The sequence below is a fragment of the Moschus berezovskii genome, chromosome 17 (genome assembly GCF_049115385.1).
Source record: "Moschus berezovskii isolate FMDL1 chromosome 17, NW_MosBer_1.0, whole genome shotgun sequence".
Lineage (NCBI taxonomy): Eukaryota > Metazoa > Chordata > Mammalia > Artiodactyla > Moschidae > Moschus > Moschus berezovskii.
Window position 1 is genome coordinate 25,044,262 of NC_142476.1, and position 20,296 is coordinate 25,064,557.

At 36.1% G+C, this 20,296-nt stretch overlaps 1 protein-coding gene across 6 annotated transcripts in view; it reads right to left on the reverse strand.

Moving 5' to 3' along the window:
* Nucleotides 1–20,296, reverse strand: part of HMCN1 (hemicentin 1) — a 540,326-nt gene that overhangs the window by 180,433 nt on the left and 339,597 nt on the right. For all 6 annotated transcript variants that reach the window (XM_055419093.2, XM_055419092.2, XM_055419094.2 and 3 more), the window contains 5 exons: nucleotides 8,108–8,209; nucleotides 7,098–7,274; nucleotides 6,414–6,565; nucleotides 5,183–5,306; nucleotides 435–610 (listed from right to left, as the gene is read on the reverse strand). In XM_055419093.2, the coding sequence (XP_055275068.2) occupies nucleotides 435–610; nucleotides 5,183–5,306; nucleotides 6,414–6,565; nucleotides 7,098–7,274; nucleotides 8,108–8,209 (731 nt within the window). The remainder of the gene's footprint in view (nucleotides 1–434; nucleotides 611–5,182; nucleotides 5,307–6,413; nucleotides 6,566–7,097; nucleotides 7,275–8,107; nucleotides 8,210–20,296) is intronic.

A 20,296-nucleotide genomic window follows, 5' to 3' on the forward strand; every position in this document is an offset into this window, starting at 1 on the left:
TTCTAGATTTTCATATATTATATAAAACTGGAAATAATTTTATATGATTATATAGAATATACATATTTATATAGAATTGGAAAATTTTGCATAAATGTGTCATTCTTTATTGCATCCCTGTGCAGAGCACCTCGAATGGGTAATTCGCTGATTGGCTGGATGACCGAAATGATGCCCTCCTTAGAATATTTCTATCATATTTTGCTAGAAGCATTTTTTAAATGGCTTCTGCCTTCAAATATTAATTGACATTTAAATATCTAAATCTTACTAGGCATAAATTAGAAAAAATATCACAAATCTCAAAAGTTCCTACAATTTTAGAGGATAAATTTAGTAGGATACTTGTCAAGTTTAATAGTGTACTATTTTGACAGCGGTAATACTGAAGTGATGATCTTAGAAATAAGAAGTAAATGAATCTGTAGCCTTACCTTTAGCACACTCCCATTTTCAGTAACGCTGAGACCTGGTTTCTTCAGCAAGGGGCGGCCATCTTTCAACCAGGTCAGAGTCGGTGGGGGAATAGCATCACTTCGACACAGCAACTCCACAGCTTGGCTAATGAGGACAGACACGTTCTGTTCTTCTCCCATAATATTTGGTGCAACTAAGTGAAAGATGGGTTTCCCCTCAGGATAAAAGAGGCCAGCACACTGCTTATCTTTATTAATCATCATGACATATACTGAATAACTTAGTTAGGACTTTTAAGATGTGGGATCACCGTAATTCTAGCATACCCTCTTTGCATCACTTGGTTCAGAATCAAGTGTTCATAAATCACTGATTAATGTGTTCCTGTTGAACAAAAATAGTTTTTCACTAATTTTTCGTGCAAAAAAGTTTGAGAACTGGAAGTTCTCACCAAGTGCCCATTTAAGAAACTTCTTGAACTTGAAGTCACCCCTTAAGATTTTCAAAGTATTAAATCACTCATGAAATATTTTGGAAATAAAAATGAATTAAAAGCAAATATATTTTTGACGCTTATTTATATAGTTTTTTGCAAAATAAAATAAATTTCATACACATAGAGGCAAAATAAAAATCGAGTTGAAAGGGATCATCCTGTCCCACCTCTCAGCATGCAAAATATAAGATGGGTGATAGATAAGACCTTATGTGAAATAACATGATTCTATGGAATAAAGACCATGTGGGATAACTAAATCAGTGACCAGCTGTACAACACACAGCTACATAAAAAAGAAGAAATAAGTTGAAATTTTAATGAGATTAAAATGAGAATTCCCTGGTTATAAGGCTTGTCAGATGCTGAAATATGTTCTTGGAGGAGTTTAAGGACTTGCCTTCCCTTGGGTATATTAAAAAATAGAGTAAACAATCGTTTGTCTTAGATGGTCTAGGTACAGCCCTGCCAAGAATAAGGGTGGGCTTCATAAGCTCTCAAGGCCTCTTTCAGGACTATATTTATAATAATTCAAAAACATGAACTAATACTGAAATCAGGCCTGTTATTAAAGGGCGACTCCAAAAAAAAAAAAAAACACAAAGGGGAATTTCCCCGGCCATTTCTCACTAAATTCTATAACTATTTAGGATTGTAAGAAACATACCATATTTGTAGTTTTTTATTTTTGTTTTTACAAGAAAGGCAAAGTTTCACTGAAATGAACCCTAAAGGATTTTTCCAAATGCATTGGGAGGAGTAAGGTGCTTGTGGTAAAGAACATTTTAACAGCCCATTAGCCATTGCTTCTGACTTGACACTTCTGTGTGTGGCAAAATGACAATGGACTTTAGCTAGTAACATGTTTTTCTGTAACCAGGAGATTTCTCTGCTACGCAGGAAAAGGCATACAAACTAGAGGGTACTTTCTTATGCTGTTTCTGGACGCAGGACTTATGCTAAATCCAAAGGAATTGATGCTAACAAAAGAAATTTCATGCACAATGGTTGGAACAGACCAGTGGAGCATTTGGGCAGAGATCTGTGATGTCCATTCTGCTAAATTTAATAGCACACACAGATACTGGCTCTCCATCAGCTTAAATTTATCTACGGTGACAGAAAAGAGTGGGATTATTTTTAACATGTGAGACAACAGAAAAACATACGCAACTATATGAAAACTTCTACAATCTCAGCAAAATGAGCATAATGAGTGCCATCTTCTATTATGAAAAATATATATATATCTTCACCAGTCTTTGCATAAAGAGTCCTAAATAGAACAGCGTATTTCATAGCTTGGAAATAATTTCAGGAAAAGTCTGGCTCTGTATAAAAATGTACCACGAATACATGAGTGAAAGTCACTCAGTTGTGTCCGACTCTTTGCAACCCCATGCAATTCTCCAGGCCAGAATACTGGAGTCCATACAGTCCATGGAATTCTCTAGGCCAGAATACTGTAGTGGGTAGCCTTTTCCTTCTCCAGGGGATCTTCCCAACCCAGGGATTGAACCCAGGTCTCCGGCATTGCAGGTGAATTCTTTACCAGCTGAGCCACAAGGGAAGCCCCATGACTATGTAAAACATGTTTATCTTAGATTACTTGTAGACTTTATAAAAGAGCATGGATTCTTTAGGACTGCTTGTAGACATAAATGTCAGAAATAATTCAAGAGAGCAGAATGCTAATTTTCAAATAGTTTTCCTTTAATTACTTTTCTTACAGCTAAGTGAGTTGAGTCAAGCTCCAAAGGAAACCAAGTTTTTCACATTGAGAGGGAAAATATAAAAACAAAAAAGTATTTGTTTCTTAACATAAATTAAAGGAAATCTAATTATAGTTGAGGATATATATTACCAAAGCCCATCTATTTCTTTCTGCCCTGTCTGTCATTTCCAACTTTTTGTTTAGTCTGAGAAGAAAAAAAGCTTCCACCCTTTAGATTCCTGGCTTTTTTAGATGATATCTCTATTCTGCTTTGCAGTCATGTTGCTTGCTGCTGCTGCTGTTAAGTCACTTCAGTCGTGTCCGACTCTGTGTGACCCTATAGACGGAAGCCCACCAGGCTCCCCCGTCCCTGGGATTCTCCAGGCAAGAACACTGGAGTGGGTTGCCATTTCCTTCTCCAATGTGTGAAAGTGAAAAGTGAAAGTGAAGTCGCTCAGTCGTGTCCGACCCCTAGCGACCCCATGGACTGCAGCCCACCAGGCTCCTCCATCCATGGGATTCTCCAGGCAAGAGTACTGGAGTGGCTTGCCATTGCCTTCTCCAATCATGTTGCTTAGGAAGGGGTATATTGGACCTGCTTCTCATCCTGTGCATTATACCTGTGACACATAAGTAATCAAGTCAGAATTGCCATGGGGTTATGCTTTTGGAGATGCTGGGGAATGTATGATTGCTAAGAAAGCTCTCTGAGTTTCAGTTTAAAGAAAAGGTACTGCAGGAATCTAAATCATTTAAAAATTCAATTCTCTTGTTTCAGCACTTCAGAATACAGTAAAGCAACCTCCAAATTTATACCAAGGAGAAACAGTTTAATGTTATAGTTATTCTTGTAACTATAGCTATTTTATCCAGTATGTGGTCCTTTTACACCCCTACACTCTATAATGTGAATCTGAACTTATCTTTGGCCATGAGCAATGAACCAACCCAAGATCACCAAGGTTAATACCACAAACTTAGGAATATAATGCAGGGGCATAATATAAATAGTAGAGGATAGATTGGAGGCTAATTTCAAATTAAAATTGTTTGACAGTTCTTTAACATTTGAAATATATAGGCAGAGCAAGCTACTAAACACACACACATTTTCGAACACATGTACATGTTAGCTAGCCTCTTGACTTCTACTACAGAGGGAAGATTCTGGTTTTTGGACGAAAAGACTTGTATGAGAGTATATTAACAAAATCTTCAAGAATAGTCATGCACATCTTCATAACTCCTGGAAAATATCAACCCTCTATCACCTCTCAGGCCCACTTTTGACATTAATCAATGCAGAAATGGAAAAAGCCAAGGCCAGATTTTCAGTGTTGACTAAAACCCAGTGAATACCAATGGCAATCCTGGGCTTGGCTTGCTCATGACTGAAGGAGCTATTGTGTCACAAACTTAAATTGATGAATCATCCTCTAAAAACAGTTTAGACTGGAAACATTTCAATTCTTCATAAACCATAAAAATGATCCATTAAGGGAAGGAGTTATATTCCTTGTGATTGGGCATTTCAGACTGTTATCTCAGACACAGAGCACCAACAAACCTGGAGGCTGAATACCCACACACGTCAACTGCGGAAGCAACAAAAATGGGAGATGCATACAAGTTATGGGAAGTCTATTGATGCCAACTGGGGTTTTTAGCTTAATTAGATATGTATGGTATCCATGTTGTCACGAGGGGCCTTTTAATTAAAAAATTAAGACTTATTAAGTCAAAGTTATTTCTGATGACTATATTTGTTTTTGGCGAATTCAAAAAGGCACAATTCACACAGCCTGGAGGTTAAAAAAATAATACATTTTTAAAATATATATTTTAAAAGGAGTGAATTCTTTGGAACTGAGGTAGGACCCAGAAGAAAAGGCCTGCATTAAACAGATACTCTTTGAGGGCTACAGAAGAAACAAATCCATTATTTCAGGAAGCAAAAATATAATGCAGATGAGACACTAAAAAGAAAAAAACAAACCTGAAAAAGTCCTAAATGCAAAGGTATACTAAAATGTGAAATGACAAGTGTAATCTATGAATGGAGGCCAATGAGACCACAATTTCATCTTGGGGGCTTTTTGATGTGACAGAATCAGACCATTCCTTTTGTATATTACAGCTGCATCACAGGTAGGCAAAAAACTTGAATTTTGCCTAATTTATATTCAACTTTTGCTTCCTAAATAATCATTTAATTCATAGACATAGTATTAACTATAAAATATGCTGATTGCACATATAATTAAAAGGTAAGAAAATCTAGGCTTCAAATAGAATTGATCAAGAGAGCTACTTGAAGAGTTTGCTTTAGTGAGAAGATCATATCTTTGTATGCATTTTCATCATCAGAAGTTCAAAAAGGGAAAATCAGTCAAAGTCAAACATGAGGCAGAGAGGGTGAAGCTGATTCTGTTAATCTTATAACTTCATTTCCATTATTCATAGCTCTGCATTGTCAAAATCTCTCAACTTTGTCAACGATCTCAGGACTTAAACACAGCTGTTTCAGAGCAGAAATAATTATTAAACTGCCTCACCATATACTCTGAGGTCAATGTCTCTTTGTTTCTCCCCAGCAGCATTTACTGCTACACAGGTGTATCTCCCGGTATCACTAATCTGCGCACTGGTCAGTGCTAGGATGCGGCCCCCAGACAGAACCTATCAAAGAACAGAACACTAAATAACCAACATGACTCCTGAGAAGGGTAGGCGTAAACATGCTTTTTCAATTATTTTCTGAGTTTAATCAATTGAACATTTGCCTCTAGAGGGATTTCTACCTGGATATTTTAAAAAGGGTAAGCATCATTCAACCTCCTCATTTTCTCCACGGAGGAAGACAGAGAATAGAACCAAAGCTGGCAATAATCACTGAAAACAACTCTCCACATACAGGATCAAGTGAAGATTCAACTTTACCTTTGCTTACTACAGAAAGAGAGAAAGCCACCAGGGGAGAAAGATAAGAAGTGGGAATAAGAGGAATTAATCCTCCTCCTAATTTTTCCTTGGGAGAACAATTAAGAAGTTAAAATTAACATTGTAATAGCAGTCAAATTAATTAGTCACACTCATAGCCCTTTTATTCCATTGACATAGCTGTACCTCAAAAATACTGATAATGACTCTGGATAGTCTATGATCCCAAATTCTGCAAGCAAAGGATTTTCAAGAAAAGCTCAAGAAATAGAATGTTGGAATAACTATGCCTTCTTAAAGGCAAAACAAAATTAAAGTAACTTTAAATGGGATATATGTCTTTTTGTATTTCAAATTTTGAGTCAGTGCAAAGTACTTAAATTTTGTTCTCAGACTCAAATTTCATTTCTCATGATGTCTTTTTTCATTTTTCTTGATATGATGTTCAGCAGAAGTGATTACACTCTAGATGGTTCTCTGATTATTATTTTCAGAAATTTAAATATAACTTCTACCAGGAAATTCCTGCTTCTGTCATTGATGAACATTTCTTTGTGTAGGGCATCTCTTATGGTGATACCAGAGAGTGGGAATAGGGAAGCAGATGTACCTAAAACAATAGTCAAAATACAGAATTATATATGAGACAAGGGAACTCTTAGATATACTGAGCTTTTAATGAACTGTCTAGAAATCCCAGTTGTGTGTCCATATTTATAGATGTATACATGTACATTTTTGGATAACATTTGTGAATCCTTGTCCTGCAAGTTCCTTTTATTTGTTCAGACTTCATGGACTGAATAGTGAGATGGTAGATTTGCCTTAAGAAATGACATGGAGTACCTGTATCCCATTAGCAAAACTAGTCACAGGGCTCCCATCTTTCAGCCAGGTCAGACTTGGGGCCGGGATACCTCTGGCTTCACACTCTAACCTCACCAGGTTATTAACCACCACTGCCACCATGTTATTGCTGCCAAAAATTGATGGGGGCACTAAAAAGGAACAAAAAAGTACATAAAAATAAGGCATGTTAATATCACAGAATATCTCATCTCAGAATAATAACAACTATGTATTCTGTCCATAGTAATATGTTTTACATTTTTATTTCTTGACTTCTAGGTTTGTGTGTGTATGCGTGTTTCCATCCACTGAATCCACTCTAGTATGTTAACTATGAACTCCTCTTAAAAGCACTACTATAGAAAACAACTTGAAAACATTTCTCGAACCTATGATTCTGATAGACAATATTGACAAAAAGGGCTACTGTCATTAGCTGATAAGATAGTTGATGAATATTCTGAACAATTCATCTAAAGCAAACACGTTCAATAGCATGTGAAAATAGAGCATTTAATAGGAATCAAAAAATGTAAACACTTATCAGTTTTAGAACACTGCATCCTTAAATAAACACATCCTTAAACACATTCTGTTCAATATCAACACTAGAATTTTATAGATGCACTTGATCGTTTTGAATGATTCTTTACCCTGGATCAATCTAGTAATGGCACTAACCATGGACCTGCAGACTGTAAAATAACTCAGTTGCTCCAGCTGAGTTGATGGCCACGCATTTATATATGCCAGCATCTGTGATCTGGGCACTTTCGATATTGATGATCTGTCCTCTGTTCAAGAAAGTCACACTACTGGAACCTGATAGTGGACGATTATCTTTGTACCATGTAATAGCTGCAAGGAGAAGAGAAGAGAAGCCCATCTATTTAAATGTTTCTTTAAAAAATTATCCTTCAATAAAAAATAATTTAAAAAACTCAATATACACACTGAATTCAATAACTACAATAGTAGTTATTCTTGCACTTATCACTCTAATTTAATCTGTTTAAATATTTAAGGTTGATTTTTAGGAGGAAGGAGGTAAACATTAGAGAAATATGAATAGTCAGGCCAATATAAGTGACTTGAAGTGAATTTGTGAAAATGATATTCTTTACACTTTCTCTAATGTATCAATATTTGTTTGAGAGCAAACTTTTAATCAATTCTATTTCTTCTCATGTAGAATATACGCCTCACATCTACAAAAATGTTGTTTAGGCTTCTAATCAAAACCAAACAAAGTATACACTATTAGCCTCAAAAATTTTATATCATTATCAATTCATATGAATAACTTACCAGTGATGAGAATCAATGCAATAGTAGTCTCATCAAATGAATGGTTCATAATCAACTTAGACTAGATTAAAAGTATATTTTCAGCATAAATGTATGTATATACAATGACACTGTGGGTTTTGTGGCCACAGTAAGGACAGTAAGGCAATTATTCACATATCTGTAGATTGTTTAAATGGGTAAATTACTTCAAGGAGCTAATATCAATTAAAATTCAAAAATATCATCCAGCAAATGATATCCTCATCAGTGTTTTACATTTGAAACACATTCTATAATAGTTTCTTCACTAGCAATTACTGTAGTATCCTTATAAACAGATTTAGCAATTCATAGAAATCTTAAAAAGGTCAGTAAGGGACAGAGTCCGAAAGCAAACACACCGGGCGAGGGCTCTCCAGCGGCCTCACACTCCAGCTGGACGGGGCTGTTCACCAGCACCGTTTCATTCAGCATCTTCCCCGCATCTTCCAGGCTCGGTGGCTCTGCAAGAAGCCAGAGAGGTAACCAGCACACACAGACATGGTATCAAACCGAAATGGTCTCCTCACTGGGGCCTGTCATTTCTTTCTTTCACTTATATACAATGATATACTTGGAATAAAACTAAGGGACACTGTTAAGTGGGGCTTCCCTGGTGGCTCACATGGTAAAGAATCCGCCTGCAAGCCAGAGACCTGGGTTCGATCCCTGGGTTGGGAAGATTCCCCTGGAGAAGGGCATGGCAACCCACTCCACTATTCTTGCCTGGAGAACCCCCATGGGCAGAAGGACACTACTAAGCAGTACTGAAGAACAGGATATAAAAGATCTTAAAAGGTTTCCTGGATCATCTATTAATCTATGCCCATAAAGGAAAAGCCTTGGATACATACATTAGCACAGTAGTAAAAGAAAGTTAAGGGAGTATTTTTAATTTCAATTAATCTGATTAGCCTGATGATGAACTGCCTTTACCAAGAAATAATCTAACGTATTTGAACTCTTCCAGTGAAGAACATCAGTATTTCTCAAAATATCTGACTTTACCTTGTGCTTAGCCACTCAGTCGTGTCCAACTGTTTGCAACCCCACAGACTGTACCCCACCAGACTCCTAGTTTCAAGGGGATTCTCCAGGAAAGAATAGTGGAGTGGGTTGCCATACCCTTCTCCAGGGGATCTTCCCAACCCAGGGATCAAACCCAAGTCTCATGTGTTTCAGGCAGATTGTTTACCATCTGAGCCACCAGGGAGGCCTGACTTTACCTTTAGTTCAGTTCAGTTCAGTTCAGTCGCTCAGTCGTGTTGACTCTTTGTGACCCCATGAATCACAGCATGCCAGGTCTCCCTGTCCATCACCAACTGCCAGAGTTCACTCAAACTCATGTCCATTGAGTCAGAACAGTACTATCTTAAATTATTTCAGAGAAATTTATTTGTTTATTATAGTCTTTTTTGATAGAAAAGTAACAATAAAAAAGATTTCTTGTTAGTAAAATAAAACAGAAAACTATATTTACAACTTTAAATAATCACAGAAAATGCTGCTTAGTTTTAACGTTGGGTATCCCTGGTGGCTCAGAGGTAAAAAATCCACCTGCAATGCAAGAGATCACCTTCAATGCAAGAGACATTGGTTCAATCCCTGGGTTGGGACGATTCCCTGAAGAAATGGAAACCCACTTCAGTATTACCTGAGAAATCCCATGGACAGAGGAGCCTGGCAGGCTACAGTCCATGAGGTCGCAAGAGTTGGACATGACTTAGTGACTAAACCATGTATTTATAAAGTAGGCATTCAAAAAGTTTAAGAGGCATGGCGTAAAAGTAAAGACAACTTGGAATAGCAAAGCCCTATATCTCCTATCTTTTAAGGAATGCAGGAGGGATGTGAGGAAAAACAAAATTGCAAGTAAACTAGAGGTTTTACCTTATTTGGAAAAGATGCTATGTATATATTAACTTTGGAGTTTATATAAAAAACATTTTAAAGATTTGATACATTTAAATTATACAATGCACCAGAGCCCCTCACTTCCACCCCATATCCAATTAAATAACTGATCCATTAACCTAGCATAAACAGAAAGGGAAAAGGAGACAGGGAATAAGAAAAATGATCAGAACTAAATAAGATGGTAGAAATAAAATCAAATATGTAAATCAAGAGCATAAATGTGAATGAGTTAATTTTCTTGGTCAACACAAGAGTTAAGACTATCTGAGGGTTAACAGTTTGTTTGTTTTTTTAATTAAAAAGCACAAGCAAAACAACTGTAAAAATGTTGACAGTAAAGAGCTAAACAGAGATATACCAGAACAATAAGGGAGATATCAATTTCTGACAAACTGGTATACAAGGCAAAAATAATGCTTTCTACTGACTGAACTGTTGTAATTCAGAAAGAATCCACTATAATGATAATGCTTTATGAATTGAATAAAAAAGCAAAATTGTAAATAAAAAAGGAGAGAAAATTTGAAAAATCTAAAAGTAATATTTCTTAGAAATTAACCACATAGTGAAACAAAAAATAAAGTTATAGAGAATTTGAAAGCTAAAATTACCCAAACATATATATGTTTAAAGCTCAACATTCAGAAAACTAAGATCATGGCATCTAGTTCCATCACTTCATGGGAAACAGATGGGGAAACAGTGGAAACAGTGTCAGACTTTATTTTTCTGGGCTCCAAAATCACTGCGGATGCTGATTGCAGCCATGAAATTAAAAGACACTTACTCCTTGGAAGGAAAGTTGTGACCAACCTCGATAGCATATTAAAAAGCAGAGACATTACTTTGCCAACAAAGGTCCGTCTAGTTAAGGCTATGGTTTTTCCAGTGGTCATGTATGGATGTGAGAGTTGGACTGTGAAGAAAGCTGATCACCGAAGAATTGATGCTTTTGAATCGTGGTGTTGGAGAAGACTCTTGAGAGTCCCTTGAATTGCAAGGAGATCCAACCAGTCCATTCTAAAGGAGATCAGTCCTGGGTGTGCATTGGAAAGACTGATGTTGAAGCTGAAACTCCAATACTTTGGCCACCTCATGCGAAGAGCTGACTCACTGGAAAAGACCCTGATGCTGGGAAGAATTGAGGGCAGGAGGAGAAGGGGACGACAGAGGATGAGATGGTTGGATGGCATCACCGACTCAATGGACATGGGTTTGGGTGTACTCCGGGAGTTGGTGATGGACAGGGAGGCCTGGCGTGCTGTAGTTCATGGGGTAGCAAAAAGTCGGACACGACTGAGCAACTGAATTGAACTGAACTGATATATGTTTATACACACACGTTATTTGTGTATTTATTGTTAACAAAGAATACATATTATTTTCAAATACGAACAGAATATTTTCAAAACAGACTATATACTAGGTCACAAAAAATCTCAATAAGGTATTTATACCACAGTTTAAAAAATCATAAGAAGAAAATCACAGAACTCAGTAGTAAAATATGAAGTTCTCTACATGGGGAAAAACCTTATTAAAGAGAAAATTTAGACCAATTTAATGGAGAGAAAAAATTAACTAGAATGAAACTGATTAAAACTAAAATCTGTGGGTCATCGATAAGCTGTACATTAACCAAAGGCAATCTTAAAGTTCTAATTAATATATTAAAAACTAAGAAATGCTAAAAATAAATGTTCTAAGCATTCAACTCAGATTCTAGAAAAATACCAGTAAAATAAACCCAAAGAAATCAGGAATAAAGAAATAATAGAAGACTACACCAGAGTAAAGTGAAAGTGAAGTCACTCAGTCATGTCCGACTCTTTGTGACCCCATGGACTGGAGTCTACCAGGCCCCTCTGTCCATGGGATTTTCCAGGCAAGAGTACTGGAGTGGGCTGCCATTTCCTCCAGGAGATCTTCCCAACCCAGGGATTGAACCCGGGTATCCCACACTGTAGGCAGACGCTTTACCATCTGAGCCACCAGGGAAACAAACAAGCAAAAGGAATAACAAATAATATAAGTCAAAGCTGGTTTTTGACAAGTTTAAAATAGTCTGTCCTCAAAAATAGATGATCTTATAGATCAGATTTCTACTTTTTTGAAAGTTTTTCCTGAAAACAAAGTTTAGAGGCCACTTGGCTCTCAAACCTGTAGTTCATTTGTATTCATCTAAATCAATGTATTAATCCTTCCTGTTTGAAATGCTTAGATTGTTTCTGTTTTCTGCTGAATTCTGACTTATGATATGGCATTTAAGCAAAGAAAAAAAAAGACCTTTAAATATGACTATCTGATTTTTATAACTGGAAAGAAAAAATAATTAGTCCATGGCACATTGCTCCAAAATAGTTATTTAAATACTAACTTGAAGCCTTCTGGACGAAAGTGATCATTGACAGCTTTGACAGGGTATGTAACTGCTTCAATAAAACAATATGGTGGGAATAAGAAATAAAACAGCCATGAAGCAGATTGGCTATTTTTCATTCCACTAGAGAACTTAAAGAGAAAAGATTAGATGTCAGCAAGAATGGCAGAATAAGGACTTGCAAAATCCACTCCACCATAAAGAAAAAGAACACTGGAAAATTATCAAAACCAACATTTTTACAACTCAGGGAATTAACTAAATGCTTGCAATAATTCAAGAAGTGTTTATTCAAGAAAAAGAGTTACATCCAATTAAAAAGAGTGAATTTTACAACATTTTATCTCACTCTCTTCCCATAACTCTTTCCTTACCTCAGCAGTGATCTTGAAAACAAACAGCTCTGCAGCCACAGTGAAAAAAAGCACAGGAAGTATTGGAGGGAAGCAGAAGCGACTTAGCAGCAGCAGAGCTACCTAAAAGCCCCATTCCTAGAAAACTCACTATTTGACCTGTCTGGCCTTTCTCTGGAAATTTCCACTCATAGGACTTGTCTTTAACTATCCAGACCCAAAATTTGCTCAGTGAAATCAGTCCCTTTCCCAGAGGCATTTTAAAGTCTATCAAAACAGACTTCACAGAGATTGTCCAGGAAAGTTACCGTATTAGTTTCCTTTCCCTTCCATAACAAATTATTTCAAACTTGGTAGTTTAAACAACACAAGTGTATTATTTTATAGTTTTGTGGGTCAGAAATCAACATGGCTTCACTGGGTTAAAATCAAAGTTGCAGAAGGACTCATTTCCTTTCTGTTGGGTTAAGAGGAAAACCTGTTTCCCTGCCTATTCAGAGGATAAAGTGTTTGCCTGCAATGTAGGAGACCTGGATTCGATCCCTGGGTTGGGAAGATCCCCTGGAGAAGGTAATGGCAACCCACTCCAGTATTCTTGCCTGGAGAATCCCATGGACAGAGGAGCCTGGCGGGCTACAGTCCACGGGGTCACAAAGAGTCGGACACAACTGAGCGACTTCACTTTCTTTCCAACTTTTAGAGAGGACATATATTCCTTGTGTTATGGACACAAATGGCAACCCACTACAGTATTAGAGGAACCTCGTAGGCTACAGTCCATGGGGTCGCAAAGAGTTGGACACGACTGAGCGACTTCACTTTCACTTTTCCTCCATCTACAAAGGTAGTAATAGGGAAGCTCATAAGACCTCACATCTCATCATTCTGAATTCTGCCTTAATTTTCTACTTTTCATGACATGTCTGGGACAATCTAGATAATCCACAATCATCTTCCTATTTTAATGTCCACTGATTGACAACATTAAATTAAATTTTAAAAAAATACTAAAGGAAGTCCTTCAGGCTGCATAAAAAGAGTGACTTTAATACATATAAAGAAGTAAAGAGCACTGGTAGAGGTAACTAACAGTAAAGACAGTAAAACTGTAGATTTTGCATATAACACTGTTTTCTCCTTCCTGATTGAAAAGACAATAACACAAATCAATAATTATAAATATATACTGATAGGTAGATGATGAATAAAGATGTAATTTGTATGACTATAATAGCACAAAGGAGGGGAAAGGGAAGGGATCTACATAGGAGCAAAGTTTTTATAATACTGAAACTAAATTAGTATTAATCGAAAGTATTAACATTATTAATTAAGATGCTAATTGTAAAGCTTAGGGTAACCACTAAAAATGAACTCAAAAATATGGAAAAAGAAGGAATAAGACCAACAAAATGGTACACAAGAAAATATCTATTTAACACAAAAAGGAAGTAATGGAAGAACACAAAAACAACACATACATACATATAAATGGCAGACATAAATCCTAGCATCTCAGTAATTACATGAAACGTAAATGTATTAAACACTCTAAGCAAAAGGCAAAGAGACCAGCAGAATGGATTTAAAAAGCAAAAGAAAATATAAAAACATGACCTAACTATATGTTGTCTACAAGTGACCCACTTTAGATGCAAAGACACAAATAGGTTGAAAGTAAAAATATGGAAAAGATATACCATGCAAACAGTAAACAAATAAAAATGGAGAGGCTATACCAATATAAAAAGAAAAAAACAGATTTTGAAAGATAAATTGTTAGTAGAAACCAAGTAAGATATTTTTAAATGACACAAAGTATCAATTTATCCAAAATATGTGACAATTATAATCACATATTCACAAAACAGTTACTCAGTGGTATCTGACTCTTGGCAACCCCATGAACTATAGCCCACTACATTCCTTTATCCTTGGAATTCTCAAAGAAAGAATACTGGAGTGGGTAGCCATTCCTTCTCTAGGAGATCTTCCTGACCCATGAATTGAACCCAGGTCTCCTGCAGAACAGGCAGATTTTTTTTTTACCATTTGAGCCACCAGGGAAGGCCATAAGTGAAAGTGTTAAGCACTCAGCCATGCCTGACTCTTTGCGATCCCACGGACTGTAGCCTGCCAGGCTCCTCTGTCCATTGTATTTTCCAGGCAAGAATCTGCCTGCAGTGCAGGAGACCAAGGTTCAATTCCTGGGTCGGGAAGATCCCCTGGAGAAGGAAATGGCAACCCACTCCAGTATCCTTGCCTCGAGAATTTCATGAACCGAGGAGCCCGGTAGGCTATAGTCCATGGGGTCGCAAAGAGTTGGACACGACTGAGCGACTTCCCTCCCTCCCTTCCTCCCTCCAGTATTACTGCCCGGAGAATACCACGAGCAGATGAACCTGGAGGGCTACAGTCCATGGGGTTGCAAGGAGTCGAAAACAACTGAGTCACTAACATACACATTCACAAAACAATGGAGTCTCTAGATAAATGAAACAAAAATTTTGCAGAATCTAAGGGAGAAAGACAATTCAACAATAATAGTCAGAGACATCAATAATCTACTTTCAATAATGGATATAACAATTAGACAAAAATCAACAATAGAAGACTTGAACAACACTATAAATCAAGAGATACACATAGAATAGTCCACACAAGAATAGCAAAATCAACATCCTTCTCAAGTGCACAGAGAATATTTTTAAGAATAAACCATATATTAGGGTATAAAAGAAGTCTCAGGATATTTAAAAGGATTAAATCATACAAAGTGTGTTTTTAAACCACAACAGAATGAAATTATGAATCAATCATAAGAGAAGAGTTGGGAAATTCACAAATATGTAGAAATGAAATAACATACTCCTAAATAACATGTTTCTCAAAGAAGAAATCATATATTACATAACACCCTGAGATAAATTAAAATAAAAATACAACACATCAAAACTTCCAGGATGCACAGAAAACAACACTTAAAGTGAAATTCGTAGCTGTAAACAACTATATTAAAAACTCAAATCAGTAACCTAACATTCCACTCAAAGAAACCAGAATAATAAAGAAGAGTAAACTAAACCCAAAGCAGGCAGAATAAAGGAAATAATAAAGAACAGAGCAAAAATAGACACTAGAAATTCAATGAAACTAAAATCTAGTTTTTTGAAAGATCAATAAAAGGGACAAAATTTTAGTCCAACTGACCAAGACAGAACAAAAGAGAGGAGACCAAATCACTCCGATCAGGAATGAAATAAGGGTCATTGCTACCAATCTTCAGAATTACAGCTATACAGTAATATTATAAACAGTTCTGTGTCAACAATTAGGTTATAACCTAGATGTAATAGATAATTCCTTAGAAAGATACAAACTACTGACACAGACTCACAAAGAAACTGAAAATCTGAATAGACACATAAAAACAAATGCGTTAATAATAATAATAAAAGTCCTTCACATACATGCTCACAAAACTGGAGAATGGCTTTAATAGTGAATTCTGCCAAACATTTAAGAATTAAACTGAGTCCTTCACAGACTCTTTCAAAATAAAGCAGAGAATGAGTGAAACACTTCTTAAATCATTCTAAGAGGTCAGTGTAACATGATAACAGAACCAGACAGTCAATAAAAGGACACCATGATCAATATCCCTTATGAAAAGAGACACAAAAATCATCAAAAAAAACTAGCAAAGTGAATCCAGCAACACGTAAAACACATTATGCACCACGACTAAGAGGAATTTATTCCAGAATGGCAGGGTTGGCTTAACATATGAAAATCAAGTACTGTATTCAATTCAGTATTACGCTAAAGAATTAACTCAAAATGGATTAAAGACGTAAATGTAAGACCTGAAACCACAAAATCCTAGAAGCAAACATAAGAATAAAGTTCCCTGACAGTGTTCTTGGCAATGATTTCTTGGATATGACACCAAAAGCATGAACAATAAATGCAAATATATATATATATACACATACATATGTGGTTTGCAAATATTTTCTTCCATTTTGTAGGTTGCTTTTCATTTTTCTGATGGGTTCCTTTACTTTGCAGAAGCTTTTCAGTTTGATGTAATTCCACTTATTTATTTTGCTTTTATTGTTTGTGCTTTTGGTGTCATATCCATATATATAATAAAGGGTGAATAATCAAAATATACAAGAAACTTAGACAACTCGATAGCCAAAAAAAAAAAAACCACCAACAAATAATAAATAATACAAATATACAATGGGCAAAGGACCTGAATAGACAGTTTTTCAAAGAAGATATACAAATGGCCAACAGGTACATGAAAAGGAGCTCACCATCACTACTCATTAGGGAAATGTAAATCAAAATCACAGTGAATTATCACCTCACACCTGTTAGGATTGTAATAAAAAATACAAGCAATAACAAGTGTTAATGAAAATGTGGAAAAAAAGAAACTCGTACACTCTTTGTAGGAATGTAAATGGTAATGACCACTAGAAAACAGCATGAACTTTCCTCAAAAAAGTTAAAAATAGAACTACCATATAGTCCAGCAATCCCATATTATACATCTGAAGGAAATAAAATTAGTATCTCAAAGAGATGTCTATAACTCCCATGTTCATTGCAGCATTATTTACAAAAGCCAAGACACAGAAACAATCTAAGTGTCCACAGATAGATGAATGGATAATGAAGATGCTACCTTTCTCTCTCTCTCTCATTCTGTGTGTTTATTATATGCACTGTCATACATTTTATATATTTATATACATAGAGAGAGAGACAGATAGACAGATGGAATACTTCTCAGTCACAAGAAAGCAGGAAATTCTGTCACTTGAAACAACCTGAATGAAACAACAGGACCTTATGCTGAGTGGAAGAAGCCAGACAGAAAGATAAATACTATATGATCTCACTTCTATGTGGAATTTAAAAAGAGTTGAACTCATAGAACCTGACAGTAGAATGGTGGTACCAGGGGCTGGGGGTTGGGGGAAATGGGGAGATACTGGTCAAAAGGTACAACCCTTCATTTACAAGATCAAGTTCTGGGAGTCTAATGTACACCATGGTGACTATTCTACTACTAAATACTGTACTGGTAACACAGTAGATCTTAAATGTTCTCACCACACACACAAAAATCGTAACTATGTAAAATGGTGGATGTGTTAATTTGATTGTAATAATATTTCACAAAGTATACATTAAATCATCCCATGGTACACTTCAAATGTATAGAATTTTATTCATCAATTATATCTCGATAAAGCTGGGGAAAAAAGAATAAAAGACAGAGTGGTACTGTCATAAGAATCACAATTAGGCAATGGAACAGAATTGTTGTTAGAGAAATTTAACCCTACATGTACAATCAAATGACTTCAAAAAGCATGCCAAGCCATTCAGTGGCGGAAAGGTTAGCCTTTTCAACAAATGGTGCTGGTTCACTTACCATAAAAACTAAATAAAAATATAAATACTGTTATTCCCTTCTAGCACAAAGAGATGGTCTTGGAATTTTGAATTTAGGTGAACACTGTTGTAGAAGAAGAATTAGTAAGGTAACAAAATTTTGTGATAATAGTAAGATGTCTGCATACTGTGTACTCCAAGTAGAAGATTGAGCTCTAGTTGACTTACTGGTTTTCTTTCTTCTGAAAGCTCCAGGCACGTGTCATGCCAAAATCAAAACACCTTCCTCTGAACGTATTGTGGGTCTAAATTTTGCCTATTACTTCAATCATTCAGAGACAGTAACTCATTTTTTTCAAATCATGGTAAAATTTGAATTAATATATAACTGATCAAAAGTGCCTTGGATACTCCCTAACCACGAAAATTATAATACAATGAATAATAAATTCACCAATACCAAGAAAATAGCACAGTAGAGCCCTGAACTAAAGTTATCCTTTAAATGAGAAAAGTTCTCTACGATATTCTCAAGTCTCCTCTAGGCCACAAGTGAACTATAAGACAAAACACAAAAACAATATAGAAAAAATTTTTAAGTGGGTGTTAGCATATTTTAGCCAAGCAAATACATCCAAAGAAAAAAAGTAAGGGTGCTCTACTAATGTTTTAGCCAGACAAGTAATACAGACACAAAATAGTTTCTGGCCAACAGTAAAGACAGCAGGACATTAGATATATTTGTTAAAATGTTGGTGTAATGAGAAGGGCCAGAAGTCAAATATGTGTTTGGCCAAAACAGTCATTAAGCTGCTATTTACAGACGATGACCAGGAACCAGACACCAGGCTATATTTTTCATGTCTAGTCTTGCATTGATTCCTCAGAACAACTTCCCTGATTGTGGTATTATCTTCATCATTTCCATTTTACAGATGAGAAAACTAAGCTTTTAAAAAGTTAGCATCTAAGCCCACTGTCCTCCAGATAATACTTGGAGTGTAGGGGCCCCAATTCAAAGCTTTTCACCACAATATTCTACTTCTGGGTGCTTCACCTTGGTTGATTTTGGCTAGAAAATAATTACGTGCAGATGAATGCTTGAGCCATTAGACCCCAAAGAATCATTTGTTTGTGGAAACATCTGTCTCACTTGGCAAGTATCTGAGGTTTAAATATAATTTCATAGTTTGGTCTAGAGAATTAGAACTTCCAGAATTATGAAACTTTGATCATCAAAAGGACCACCTACTGAGAGCCTCTGCCGTCTATAATGGAACTTCCCCTGGAAAACCCAGGGGATCATAAGAATGTTCCCCTTCTCATGATCATGACTTCATTTCCAGTCCAGGAGACCACGCACCCTTACTCCACCTTTTGGAAACACTTTTTTTCCATGTTTGAGAAAAAGGGAAGCATCTACACTCCTTTTATATAGAAAAGAAAAATAATAAGCAATTTGAAAGCTGAGTTTCTTAGGACTGAATACTTTTGGATGACAATTGTATGGATAGAAAAGACTCGCTTGCTGAGTGTGTTACTCCTGGGATTAAAACAAATCCTAATTTAAAAAACAGCTATAGGACTGGTCAAACAATAAAAGAAATAATTAAATGACAGTTGATTGCCTAGATTTTTCAATGTCCCTCTTGATATACAGCATCAGACTTAGATATAATACTTTGGAAGCACTCAGAAAGCAAGAGTATAAGAAGGCTACTGCAAACTTCTATTACTGGCTTCTTAGCTTTATTACAAAATTGAATTATCAAATTAATAATTAGAGAGAGTCATTAATAGCTCAACTATTTCAATGGGTGGTGTCTTTAAGCCACACTCTCCCTATTCCTATGCAATTTTTTTTTGCCTCGGATTAATTTGTCATTTTTAACCTCTGAGGTCTTTGTGAAATCCATCAACTAATCCCTTAGAAATTCCTACATCTTTTTTAACATCTCCAATTCTCCCTGAAATTATGAATACAAATATGAAAGAGGACAGGATCAAGTCTGGCACCATGTCCCTCCAATGTGACACAGCCATCATGAAGGCCAAGATGATACATCACTTTCTGTTCATATTCCTGTCAAATGTCATGTTAACTACTTTCTCCAAGTTGATCATGATCGATATTAGATTAGAAGTTCACTTCATCATTTATTCTTCCTTCAGGTTGATGAAATGCTATCCAGACACGTCAAGATCCTATTAGAGGAAACATTTTCAGCTAGTGATATATCTTACTTCTGCTAAGCTGCTAAGTCGCTTCAGTCGTGTCCGACTCTGTGCGACCCCACAGACGGAAGCCCACCAGGCTCTCCCGTCCCTGGGATTCTCCAGGCAAGAACAGTGGAGTGGGTTGCCATTTCCTTCTCCAATCTTACTTCTATTCTATGGTAATTCATATCAAGAAGACTGTTTTATATTTTCCAACTAGTCTGGTAGTTTTTAAAAATCCTTACAGTCACCAACCTTGTGTTTCTCTC